Source organism: Amblyomma americanum, chromosome 10 (assembly GCF_052857255.1).
Source record: "Amblyomma americanum isolate KBUSLIRL-KWMA chromosome 10, ASM5285725v1, whole genome shotgun sequence".
In the NCBI taxonomy this organism is placed as follows: domain Eukaryota; kingdom Metazoa; phylum Arthropoda; class Arachnida; order Ixodida; family Ixodidae; genus Amblyomma; species Amblyomma americanum.
The window spans coordinates 26,710,641-26,724,403 of NC_135506.1; the positions used below are offsets into that span (position 1 = coordinate 26,710,641).

The 13,763-nt window shown below is 46.4% G+C and overlaps 1 protein-coding gene across 2 annotated transcripts in view; it reads right to left on the bottom strand.

Annotated features, from left to right (window-relative positions):
- Positions 1-277: 277 nt before the first annotated feature.
- LOC144106456 (calcium-activated chloride channel regulator 1-like) overlaps positions 278-13,763 on the bottom strand; it is a 28,915-nt gene continuing 15,429 nt past the window's right edge. Inside the window, exons 9-14 of one of the 2 annotated variants that reach the window (XM_077639275.1) lie at positions 13,078-13,377; positions 9,731-9,949; positions 8,538-8,820; positions 7,332-7,505; positions 4,347-4,643; positions 278-1,613 (exon numbers count right to left, since the gene is read on the bottom strand). In XM_077639275.1, the coding sequence (XP_077495401.1) occupies positions 958-1,613; positions 4,347-4,643; positions 7,332-7,505; positions 8,538-8,820; positions 9,731-9,949; positions 13,078-13,377 (1,929 nt within the window). In that variant the 3' untranslated portion in view covers positions 278-957. Of the gene's footprint in view, positions 1,614-4,346; positions 4,647-7,331; positions 7,506-8,537; positions 8,821-9,730; positions 9,950-13,077; positions 13,378-13,763 lie in introns of both variants that reach the window. The other variant, XM_077639274.1, reaches the window with a different exon arrangement.

Genomic DNA, 13,763 nt, shown 5'->3' on the forward strand with positions numbered 1-13,763 from the left:
GGGGCCGCGGTGGCTCTGTGGTTAGAGCGCTCGGCTACTGATCCGGAGTTCCCGGGCTCTAACCCGATCACGGCGGCTGCGTTTTTATGGAGGAAAAACGCTAAGGCGCCCGTGTGCTGTGCGATGTAAGTGCACGTTAAAGATCCCCAGGTGGTCGAAATTATTCCTGAGCCCTCCCCTACGGCACCTCTTCTTCCTTTCTTCTTTCACTCCCTCCTTTATCCCTTCCCTTACGGCGCGGTTCAGGTGTCCAACGATATATGAGACAGATACTGCGCCTTTTCCTTTCCCCCCAAAACCAATTATTATTATATTATCGTTTTCGCAGTACCCTCCTGTGGCAAATGCTGCCCGTTTAAGAGCATATTCGTTTCACTGCCAAAAGTTTCTTCCTGTGAACATAGTCCGAGTGTTAAGTGCGAAAAAAAAGGCACGTGGCCAGGAAAATAAAAGCTGACGTTAGGATATCTTTTACATTGACCCCTTTTACTGAGAGGAAGCACCGTCAAGTAGATGTCCAGGGGTCGTTTCTCCCGTATATGCATTCTGGTCATGTGGAAATAGTAGCGAATGGATGAATAGGGCCGGTTGCTAAAGACGGCAGCGGCTGTTTGCGGAGTACGGAGAAGGCGGCTTATTCAGGAGATTGTGCGAGTCGAGGCATTAAATGGGGACAGACACAAAGCTTTTGGATGTTCGTTTTTTTCGCTTTGAAAGAGGCTTGCAGTCCTAGAAAATTTTCGAAAAAGAATGAACAGAACTTCGTTATACGTACTATAGGGCAGAAGTTGAAAAAGGGAGCATGGTATAAATAAAAACATTGCCGTGTAGTTACTATGGGAATCTTTCGTACGAACAACGATGGGCTTTAATTGATTTTCGGAGAGAACCATGGGCTTTACAGGTGCAATGAGGCGATGATGGCAGTTCTGTTTGGCAGGAGCTGCTATATAAGCGCTAAACAGAAGTTTGTGGCCTGCGTCGGTTCATGATAACGTGGTAGATCCTGCGCTTCTTCGGGTTCATCATTACGCAAACTGTGATCACGATTGCAATCGAAATCACCAATGATATGCAGGCAAGTAGAACCGAGAACAAGGGGGACCCGACAAAACGCGACTCCTGGCTGTTTCCTTTGGTTGCATCAAGTGTTCCGGTCGTCGTGGGAGGTTCGGTTGTCGTCGGGTCTGTGGTTGTGACCTCTGTTGTGGTAACCTCTGTTGTGGTAACCTCTGTCGTCGTAACCTCTATCGTGGTAACCTCTGTCGTAACCTTTGTCGTGGTTGCCTCCGTCGTAGCGTCCGTGGTCGTAGCCACTGTTGTCGTAACAGGTGGAGGAACGTAAGACACTGGCACTATGTTCGAAGGCTTGGACTTGAGCCCATCACTATTGGCTACTCGGGCTGCCAGGAAGACGTTCCAGTTGAAGGTGCCGTCTTGTCGAGGCGATGACAGAGTACTGGGTAGAGAGACAGTGACGACGTGCTGGGCGCCAGATGGCAGTGGGTCCAAGTTACCTTGCACGACGTGCGCCCCCGTGATCTCGGTTTGGTTTTCGAAGCTGGCGTACAGGTCGGCGTAGTGTTTTCCGGCTCGGATTTCCACGGCAGAAGCTGCGAATTAGGAAGGCTGCTGATGAAAAATGTACTGGCGCTTGTTAAATAATAATAATAATAATAATAATAATAATAATAATAATAATAATAATAATAATAATAATAATAATAATAATAATAATAATAATTAATAATAATAATTGGTTTTGGGGGAAAGGAAATGGCGCAGTATCTGTCTCATATATCGTTGGACACCTGAACCGCGCCGTAAGGGAAGGGATAAGGGAGGGAGTGAAAGATGAAATGAAGGAATAGGTGCCGTAGTGGAGGGCTCCGGAATAACGGCACCTCTTCCTTCATTTCTTCTTTCACTCCCTCCTTTATCCCTTTCCTTACGGCGCGGTTCAGGTGTCCTGATCTAACTTTTTCTGGCAGAGTTTCACTTGACATCAGTAATGTACGCATATGCCGAGGAAAAACGCTGCGCTTGGTAGCATGCCGCATATCCGCTCGACGCTCACATCGAATCATAAATTTTCTATACATTGAACTTGAATTTAGCCGGATCATGCGTAGAAACGTTGCAGGTAGAGATGACTGGTTATAACATCCCTGATTCATCCCTAATGCCGAGCACGTTTGAGCTGGTGTCATTGCTAAAGGCACGCCTATTTTAGTGGAGCGTGAGATTGAATGAAGTTAAAATTTGTTCTACATATTCAGGAATATTAATACGTGAACCCTATATTAGCCGTCTCCCACACCATCTGCCTCATAGCCTAAAGATTGTGGCAAGGTGTAAAAGCCACGGGCATGGGTGCTTTACTCGTAGGGTTTTCGTTTCACAGTGCACATGAGATTCGCATAATTATATATCTGGTCTCATAAAACTAAATGAGTCCATATATGAACCAGAGAGAAAGTAATGAGAAATACTTGTAAAGGATTATTTTGCAATGTAGTATAATGTAAAATAACGCAATGCAATATTTCGAAACGTAATAATCTTCAATGCGCACATTGGGCGTATCATTCTTGTACAAGGCCTGGCTCTGTTTGAGTGAGATGTGCAGCACCTTTTGTTCTTTTTTCCTTTTTGTTTATCACTCTTGCCTTGAGTGATACTTTGTATTCAACAATGTTCTTTGTTGGCATTATGTTATCTATATAAGCTCTCGATCTTGTCGTTGAAAGGCCCGTGAAATTTTGGATTGACTATCGTATTCAATTGAAATGTCAGTAGGAAGCTGACAGACTTGTTCGCAGGTTGCATGCGGTTTTTTAAATCTTCTAGTACACTTGCGAGAAGATTTAAAAATCTCGTACAGTTGCACCCGCCGCGGTGGCTCAGTGGTTAGGCCGCTCGACTACTGATCCGGAGTTCCCGGGTTCGAACCCGACCGCGGCGGCTGCGTTTTTATAGATCAAAAATATAATAATTGGTTTTTGTGGAAAGGAAATGGCGCAGTATCTGTCTCATATATCGTTTGACACCTGAACCGAGCCGTAGGGGAAGGGATAAAGGAGGGAGTTAAAGAAGAAAGGAAGAAAAAGGGGCCGTAGTGGAGGGCTCCGGAATAATTTCGACCACCTGGGGATCTTTAACGTGCACTGACATCGCACAGCACACGGGCGCCTTAGCGTTTTGCCTCCATAAAAACGAAGCCGCCGCGGCCGGGTTTGAACCCGGGAACTCCGGATCAGTAGCCGAGCTCCCTAACCACTGAGCCACCGCGGTGGGTGTGAGGAAAAATGCTAAGGCGCCCGTGTGCTGTGCGATGACAGTGCACGCTAAAGATCCCCAGGTGGTCGAAATTATTCCGGAGCCCTCCACTACGGCACCTCTTTCTTGCTTTCTTCTTTCACTCCCTCCTTTATCCATTCCCTTACGGCACGGTTCAGGTGTCCAATGATATATGAGACAGATTATGTGCCATTTCCTTTCCCCAAAAACCAATTATTATTATTATCTCGTACACTTGCACTGTAGGTGACATGCACTGTATTCATCTTTCCCCACATTGCTGCTAGTTCATAAGTGAAATGCACAGCTAGTTTTATCTTAGAGAATCAGTTGCATTCCGAGGAGTTATTTTGACGGTATATAGCAGTAATCAAATTATTGCTGCGTACGCTGCAAGAAACATGAATTACTGGAGAGTTCCCGATTGCAGTCCGTAAAGCAGCACGAACAGAACGATGTCCAAAAACTTGGGCCACACTTTATGCACCTTAAGATGTTAATACGACGGGTTTAGAGATCCAATTTCCAGAATCCAAGAACTGGTCCTAACCAAATTTTCCTGCCATTTTTTCTTCCTTCTCCTTCTCTTCTTTTCTCTCTTTTTCAGCTTTCTCTTTTTTGACAGGTTGTGATGACGTCACCAGGTCACGGGACCTCTCTCTACCAATAATAACTTTATTCCCATCTGCTAGGTTGGGCAGTTTGCTCACAGTCCGGAGGGCCTTTTGCCACCTGCTCTGCTTGGCAGGTTGTGAAGATGTCATAAGGTAACGTGACCTTTCTGGGCCACTCAGCAAATTTTGTGAGACACGCCGCCTTTACTACGGAATGTGCTCTATTGCTATCACATTAAAATAAAAGAAAAAACAAGAAAACGCCGCGAGGGCTCTTCTTTATCTTTGCTCTGCTGTCGTCAAGCATTTGGTCAGAATTTCCCTGTGATTTGTTGCGAACTTCCCCACTTTTTCTTCCAGGAACACCACACGTAATATGCAGATTAATCGACTATAAGCTCGACAATACAAGTCTCTTCTTAAAGCGCTTACCGTTTCCAGACGTCAGGTGAGCTCCTGGCCACGTCCACGTTAGCTGTACCATGAGCGTGTCGTTGTCTCCCGGGAGCACGTCCGTCACGGCCAGGTCCCGGATGTCTCCCGGAGGGACTTGCTTCTCCAGAATTTCTACCGTGACCTGGAAGGACCCTCCGGACGCCACCCGCTCGAACGGGTCCACCGTCTGCACGGGTGCGCCGGTGGTGTTCCTCGTTTCGGTGGTTGTGTTGACCACGACGAAGTCGTGTATCGGGTACTCGGACGCCGGCTCGAAGCTCGTCCCGGCAGGTACTTCTGGCGTTGGTCGTATTCAAAAAACGGGTGGATAAAGGATTCGGGATTACATTCTGAAGAAGGAACTGTCGAATGACGTCAGCAAAATCGGGCTGCTGCAGTAAAATGGATGTTCAGAAAAATGTCTATCCGATAGTTTTCTTGTTGTGCGTATTGCTACCTCCGCCACGTGCCACGACCGCCAGTAACCAATGCGCGTTGTCAGGAATTTGGGAGAGCGTCTGTCCAGTGCCGTTAAGCCTCGCGGCCTATTGCGCTTCAGTGGGAGAAATAGAATTGGTTCCGTTTATTGTTGGGCTTACGGAGCTTAACGTCCCAAAGCGACTGAGGCTATGAGGGACGCCGTAGTGAAGGGCTCCGGATATTTCGACCACCTGGGGTTCTTTCACGTGCACTGACATCGCACAGTACACGGGCCTCTAGAATTCCGCCTCCACCGAAATTCGACCGCCGCGGCTGGGACAGAATTCGCGTCTTTCGGGTCAACTGCCGAGCACCATAACCACTGATTCGCCGCGGCGGCTAGAAGCAGGATTGTTATGAGTAATAGTATAAATACCGACCGGGTTTTCCCACAAGATATAGGTCCCTGGTCATCTGCCGCACACGCCAAAGGCAGCGGCTTCTCTATGCCCTGCCATACCTTTGCTCCAAAATCATTGAAAGTTTAAACAATGAATGCCTATGGAAAAGATTAAAATTTAGAGCCCTTTTAGCTAACAAAAACATGATTTTTGAACGATCTGTAGATCCAATCGCATTCTTTTATACTCTTTAACGGAACAGGAACTGCACTCTGTTGTTGACTACAAAGCTTGTCGAAACATACAAAAATTGTATATATAATATGATTGGTATTGGGGGAAAGGAAATGGCTCAGTATCTGTCTCATATATTGCTGGACACCTGAACCGCGCCTTAAGGAAAAAAATAAAGGAGGGAGTGAAAGAACAAAGGAAGAGAGAGGTGCCGTAGTGGAGGGCTCCGGAATAATTTCGACCACCCGGGTATCTTGAACGTCCACTGACACCGCACTGCACACGGGCGCCTTAGCGTTTTGCCTCCATAAAAACGCAGCCGCCGCGGTCGGGTTCGAACACGGGTAACAAAAAATTGTTAATAATAATAATTGGTTTTGGGGGAAAGGAAATGGCGCAGTATCTGTCTCATATATCGTTGGACACCTGAACCGCGCCGTAAGGGAAAGGATAAAGGAGGTAGTGAAAGAAGAAACGAAGAGAGAGGTGCCGTAGTGGAGGTCTCCGGAATAATTTCGACCACCTGGGGATCTTTAACGTGCACTGACATCGCACAGCACACGGGCGTCTTAGCGTTTTTCCTCCATAAAAACGCAGCCGCCGCGGTCGGGTTCGAACCCGGGAACTCCTTATCAGTAGTCGAGCGCCCTAACCACTGAGCCACCGCGGCGGGTACAAAAAATTGTCCAAAATCGATATTTTTATAACTTAGTTGCCCTATATACTGTTTTAGGGCTAAAAACCATTGCGTCCATACGCTACTATACTTGGCACCCTCTGAGCGGTATAATGCTGCATAGTCCGGATAAAGACACCCTCAGACTGAATCTTTACCACCGCCGTGTACCCGCCGCGGTGGCTCAGTGGTTAGGGCGCTCGACTACTGATCCGGAGTTCCCGGGTTCGAACCCGACCGCGGCGGCTGCGTTTTTATGGAGGAAAAACGCTAATGCGCCCGTGTGCTGTGCGATGTCAGTGCACGTTAAAGATCCCCAGGTGGTCGAAATCATTCCGGAGCCCTCCACTATGGCACCTAATTCTTCCTTTCTTCTTTCACTCCCTCTCTTATCCCTTCCCTTACGGCGCGGTTCAGGTGTCCAACGATATATGAGACAGATACTGCGCCATTTCCTTTCCACAAAAACCAATTATTATTATTATTATTATTATTACCACCGCCGTGTAAACTTTTAAAGAAAAAATACATCTGTTAGTTTCTTGTCATGCACCAACCCCGCGCTGGCAAAACAAGTGAACTAGACTGCTCTCCCGGATAACGTACGCATCATCGACACCCAGGCCATGTCTCGGCCTGCTGAGGACTCACCTGCCTCGTGCAGGTGCCTGCAAATGTATCATGCAGATGCATCACCATGATCATTTGGTAAGGAAGACAATAAAGACGGATAGAAGAGAATCAAAAGCATCGATATTTTACGCAAGCCTTGATGTTTCAGTTCCCGGTATGCCCCTGCATTCAAGCGCCAGCAAAGCCGGCGTCCGCTCGGAATTCAATAACGCCCTGATGACACTAGCACTCTTTCCAGTGAGGTGCAGCCCACGCGATCACAGGAAGAAGCTTCTTTTTTCGGCATAAGTTTAGGGCGCCTGAATGCCAAAGTCGGAGAATATATGTCCAGTCTTTCTTACAAAAAATTCGTTAGACAGTCTACAGACTGACCATACACTTGTCTATAAAGTCTATAGACTCTGTAGACAATCCCTAGAGAACGGACTATAGGCAATACATATCCTACAGACAGTCCATAGACAATCTATAGACTTAAGGCCATACACTTTAGCAGACTTTTGTCCGTAGACTTTCTATAGACTACGAATAGACAAAAATACCTACAGGAAGGCGATATAGTCTATAAGGAGTCTGTATACTGATCTATAGGCCATTTTTTAAGAGATGGAGACTAACCCGTCGTCGCAGAAAGCAAAGCCGTCGTGAAAAAGCTTCCCGAGCCACTCAACGGTTCGGCCAGGCGAGTCGTTTTCTGGTTAGAGACGTGCGCCGCCACGGCGTACCGACCCTTGCCAGTGAACTGCGTGAAGTAGCCGCTGTAGGTGCCGTCGTCTGGGTGAACATCGGGATCTGGGAAAAAGTTCAGGGAATGTACAGTCTTCGTCAAAAATATGCAGCCCAAGGTATCTGCTTCCAAGCCGTGTAGCGGGGATCTTTAGCACATTTGACAGTCTTAACTTTCCGAGGGTTGAGGACTTGAATTAGTCCCGCCTTCGTGTGATTGGTGTCGCTGAGCATCCAAGAGGAGCCGTGCTGCAGGGCTCAGAAGCAGACCCCTTGGACTGTGTAGTTTTTACAAGGACTATACAGGAAGAAAAAAGGAAGGAAATATAAATTGAACAGAGAAAGAGAGGAAAAAGAAAAGAAAGGAATGAAAGTAATATTGAAGAGTAGGAATAAAAGAGGAAAGAAAAAGAAAAAAGAAAAAAATGCGGAAACAAAAGGAAAGCTTCAAGTAAGGCGCAGTGCTTTGTTGGTTATTCGAAGGATTTATTAATCAATTTTGATAATATGAAAAAATCCTCTTCATATGCCTCAGGTTTCAAAAGTATCAAAGGAGGAGGAGGAAGAAAAGCTTTATTAAAGTGAGTACCGTTAACTCCCCAACAGACACATTCGTTTTCGAGAATGAAACCAAATAATCATTTAGTTCCCGTCCTGCCATCTGTCGGCAAACAAAACAGAATGTTTTGAACGAACCCAATTCAAATTACGCCAGACATGATGTAATCAAGGGCTGGACGGCATACCTTCTGGTCAGGAATCATGGTGAAGAGGTGTACTGGTCCCTGGTCACCTCTAAACCAGACATGGAGCACCAGAAAGCACACGAAAGTCGGTTTATGACGTGTCTGGCTCGTCCAAGGCTTCTAGAGGGTAAGTTATGAAGTGATTGACAGAGAGGTTCCCATCAAAAAAAAAAAAATCCTATAATCTCGTATCTTCTGTCTTCTATATTACACCTCAAATAAGGACGAAAGAAAAAGAGGCTGGACAAGTTCTAAGAAAAGCACTCGTATATTGTCCCTATTCTTCGCCGGTATTAGTGTTGTGCTGTGAGAGAGCCTAGTGAGTATTAACCTAATCAGCGATGCGTCTCACCTTTTCCGTCGTCGTGAAGTGGAATGGTTATCGCTTGTGGAGCGTCCTGCATCTTCGGACGGTAAACTGTGGCGAAGACCACGGCGTCCAGAACCACCTTCTTGCCCTTGGTGACCTTGGCGTAGACGATCGCTTTGTCGAACTTGTCCACGAGCATGTTGCTCATCTCGCACGAGACACGTATCGGCTCGTCGTCTTTTGTTCTGGGTTCGGACTTGACCCGGACGCTGACCTCCACTGTGTCTGAGGTGGAGCTTGTCACGTGAAGTGTCCAGTTTCCAACCTTGTGGACACCAGAGCGGCAGGAATGAGTATTTGTGATGGCGGAAACCGTTAGATGCCAGTCATCAAGTGGCATGTAATAAACAAAAATCTCCACCACAACGGTGGCCTACCGAATTCAGGCAATAATGAAAAAAAATTAAGCAACGGTGGCCTAGTTGTTTGAGCATCCGCCTCACATGCGGTAGGTGTGAGGTTTAATACCTAGGGCCGCCGGTTTGCTACAGGTGATATAATGGGTACAACCTTTTCCTTGGCCTACTGTTTGGGTTATTTGGGGTTAAGTGCTCCGTAACAGGGTCTTCGACCTCGATTGGTGTAAACAAAAATGCCTCGCGCCACACTCTAAACAAAAAGGAGTAAAAAGCTTACTTACTTTTTACCAATAATAATAATAATAATAATAATAATAATAATAATAATAATAATAATAATAATAATAATAATAATAATAATAATAATAATAATAATAATATTAATAATTGGCTTTGGGGGAAAGGAAATGGCGCAGTATTTCTCAAATATCGTTGGACACCTGAACCGCGCCGTAAGGGAAGGGATAAAGGAGGGAGCGAAAGAAGAATGGATGAGAGGTCCCCCATTATAGGCGTATTTGTGTTTAGAGTGCATGGTGCTGTTAGTCAAAAGCCGTTATTTCTCCGTAAAAATTCATTATCATAATAGTTATAAACGAAAAGCATCTGATATTTAGAACAACAAGGCGGTGTGAATGTTGCACTGAGGTGGGCATAAAGCAGAAAATTATATACCCCCCCCCCCCCTGTGCAGCCTTGTATCAGTGAGAATGCCCGCATCCGTCCAGTAGCGACGAGCATCTTGAACCATTGAAAGTCTTCTACGAAATGTGCAAAGAGGTCAGGAGCGTCGTATTAAATTAGGGGGTGGCTTACCGCTGCGGGACTCGGGATGGAGATCGCTATGTCCTCCCCGCTCCTACTTTGCTGACAGGCCTGGCATGGCCGCCCGTTAGGGTCGATGAGTCGAGCTTGAATTCGCGCTGTCCCGGGGCTGTTCCTCTTGACGTAGACCACCGTCGAGTTGCCGACGTCGGCGTCCACTCGAAACTTCTTCTCCAGCACTTTTGTGAACTCTTCCTCGTCCTGCACCAACTGTCGAGAGACGCGAAAGTTGCGATGAGATAATTTAATACAACCCGTCTTGTAAGTGGAAGTAGGACTAATGAATTAATCACGAAAAAAAAACAGAAGAGGAAAGAAACGTGCGTGAAGAGATTGGCTTTCACTGAGCTTGTCCGATGCTTGGCCGTTGATATGATTGCACTTTGTAGGAGCGAAACGCGCGAGAATTTTCGTAGTAATTCGACTAGCAGCGTGCGCCCCGTCAGCCCTTTTCCCCCTTCTCCGAAAACGTGCTGGTGCTGTATTAGTTAATGAGTTAAAAAAGATATCTAGTGTTTAAATCAAATTAAGTTCACTGGCTCCTTAGAAGCTGGACGCAGCGTAAATTTTGGTGAGCTGCGCTGCTTATAGTTATAACTGGTTTTTGTGGAAAGGATATGGCGCAGTATCTGTCTCATATATCGTTGGACACCTGCACCACGTCGTAAGGGAAGGGATAAAGGAGGGGTGATAGAAGAAAGGAAGAAAGAGGTGCCGTAGTGGAGGGCTCTGGAATAATTTCGACCGCCTGGTGATCTTTAACGTGCACTGACGTCGCACAGCACACGGGGCCCTTAGCGTTTTGCCTCCGTAAAAACGCAGCCGCCGCGGTCGGGTTCGACCCGGGAACTCCGGAACAGTAGCAGAGCGCCCTAACCACTGAGCCACCGCGGCGGGTCGCTTAAAGAGTGTTTAAACCTGAGTATGTCTTGCACATGTTTAAGCTTTTTCGCTGACTGAGTCTGAGCTGGGAACTCTGTGTTCTGGTCTACATTTATTAGGCCGGCTCTTACGCCTCAGCGTTCAGAGCGCGGAGACTAATTGAAGGCTGAAAAGAACAGCACACTGTTTAGGTTCAGGATGGTCGTGTTTAGCGTTCTGCTTGGCCGAGAAAGCCCACAATGAGGAACAGGTACCATTGCTCTACGTTACCCCTGTCGAGGGGGGGGGGGGGGGGGGGGGCAAAAAAGACAGTGCGTTTGATTTCGCCTAAATGATCAGTATTTCATTTCATTCAGACTCGGTAAATTTATGCACAGTATTTGGCGCGTATTCGTCCAACCCACTCGTGCTGAGGCACGTGTGGCAGTACACGGTACACCAAATGCCCACAGGCTGCAGACGCCACTAGGGGCCTGAGCAATTTCGTCTATGTTAACAAATGAAAAATCACTGCGAAATGAAGTTTTTGATGCGTTGCTGTGAAATAACGATCAGAGATAATAAAACCGTTTTCACAACGTATAGTTACGTTCCAAGTAGGCTTATCTTCGTTAAATTAGTAGGAAACTAAAATTAAAAAGAATAACGGGAACGACAACAGACTGGCCTTATGTGTGAGGACATAGCCAAAAATTCTGGACAAAAGCATTTTTGAACGGGGAAGAGATTCTGGGTGCAATTTTTTTTTAATTGTGAGATTTCACTATAGCAATCAATATATGCACAGATTTCCCGTCGGCAGGCTTGCATTTTTTTGCTATTAACATTTTTGCTATCATAAAAAGCGTTCCCCTTTGGTTTCTTATGGCACTCTTAACTGCTCGTTGCGAGCGTTGGAAACACTTTTAAAGAAAGTTCTTGCTATACGTCAGAGAATGGATCTTTACCTTCAATATTTTTGTAACAGTACCTTGCAATTTTTCAATATTCATAATTTTTGTCCCACAGTGTTGGCCATTTATATTTAGCCAATTACAGGCCATTCTCAAGCCACGTGCGGTGCGACCACCGAGTAGTGCAGATAGGCTGCTGCCTGGCACTCCTTTTGCATGTTCGAATCTGCGATAGGCAAGGAGAACTCTGCTTTCAAAGCATATCAGAAGTATTAACATATTCCAGCGCATCGTTCTACAGCCGTTCTGGTTCATTAGCGCACTGGGCAATGGGACATCACTGCGTAAAGTCCAAAAGAACTACAGACAACAAATCGATGCCACAGAGGGAAAAACACGCGTGCACAACACACTTATCTTCGAGATAAGGTATAGCTAGCAATCTACAGGCCCTCATAAAAGTTCTCAAGCCATGTAATGTGCGAGGGCTCGTCCTCGTGTACATGTAATATTTCCTGTGTGGCGCCTATTTGCTGGCTGTAGTCGTCTTAGATCATGCACCAACTATCTCAGAAACAAATTCTCCTAATGCCTACAGGCCTAGGTATCCTGCAAGCGAACACTTTAATAGCACGCACAAGAGTAATTAATCGACGTCGGTGGGAGAGTTGGTGATTGAACATTGTGAAAGAAAACATCCGAAAAAACGCGCCGAAAAATCAGCGCTCATGGGTGGCCTTTCTACCTCTTGTCCCATTTTTTGCGCTATTTTCTTTCACAAAGTACGAATCAGAACCCTATTCTATTTTGTTTTTAATTCCTGAAATTTAGTGCACTTTTACACACTGATAATTTCTATGTGCGGGCTCCAGTGTGCGCACAATTTGTCCCTTCGTCCGCACCTGTACGAGCGCCATTGTCAAGCGGGCTGACGTTTCTTGTGCCTACAACTTGTCCCTCAATACACTGGTTTCAGGAGAAGCATATGTCCAAAGCGCATGTCGAAGCTCATTAAAAGGCAGGGCACACCTATAAATTTACATGTGGGGTTATAGATTCGAAGAACACATTCGCCTCAGTGGTAGCTTCTTCGAGGCAAACGCGGCGATGAGGTACCTATTACATAGAGGAATACTCAGCAGCATCAGATACAGTAGGGTGGTTTAGAATAGAGTGATTGAAACTGAAAGCTTTTCATATAGTTTTACTTTAGGACCATGACCTCTTTTATCCTGTTTCAAGGTTTTTACTGATGCCAATATAAATATTGTTCTTGCGTGAATGAGCTAAGTGTTCCCTTTAACACTGATCGAACATGTACAGTCGGGGACAAAAGTCTCTGGATCGCGTTCTCCCTAAACGAAGCCGATTACTCACTTGTGGAGTTGAAAGACAAGACTTTGACTTTCATTTGTAGAAGCGCGGTCCTCAGCCGGTGGCTAATAATAGAGCTATCGGTTTCCCTCACGGAGCATGCGTCCCAGAGAGTTTTTTCCTACACTGTATATAATTCCTACGGTTGAAACCATCACCAAACAGCAACGACCACAGGATCGTACGTACCGTGTGTGCTCGCGCAGTGCTGTCGGCCTGTGTCGTAGTTGAAGAAACGAAGGCGCTCTCGAGTTCGAGCGCCACGTTCCCCCGGAGGTCGCTGAAGACGAACGCCTTCCCGCGTGTCTTGGTGGCCAGTTCCTCCAGCTTGGGGTCGGCCGCGGCCCCCAGGGCCAGGGTGCTGACGACCACCTTTGACGCGATGACTTGCGGCAGCACTTCGCTGATATACGGGTACTCGTTCTCATCCCCATCCGTCATGAGGACTATGAAAGCACCCTCTGTAGTTTCAACGCTGCCTTTGAGGATCTAGAAACAACAACAACAACAAAAAGGGTTCTAATCGATGGACGACAAGTAAAATTCTGCTGTGACTGAGGGCATCAGCTGTCGCTTTGCCCAAGGGTGGGCTGCTTGAACTTTGCTCTACTAGATAAGCCATTAGCGCCACTGCGTTCCCGGACTTGTCTCATTAAAGTTAGTTCAACGTTTCTGCCTAAAATGACACTGCAGCATAATAAAATTTTGATTCCTCGGAGGATCGATCCCTCAAGGTGATCGCCAATTGGCTGAATCAGCGGAAGGTACGTTCAACTACAACACTAAGCTTCGCTAACCAACCACGAGGCTGCAGCCCGTTACTGCTGAAACGAGGTAGATACGGCGAATCTATTTCTTGCAACGTAGGCTTTGAC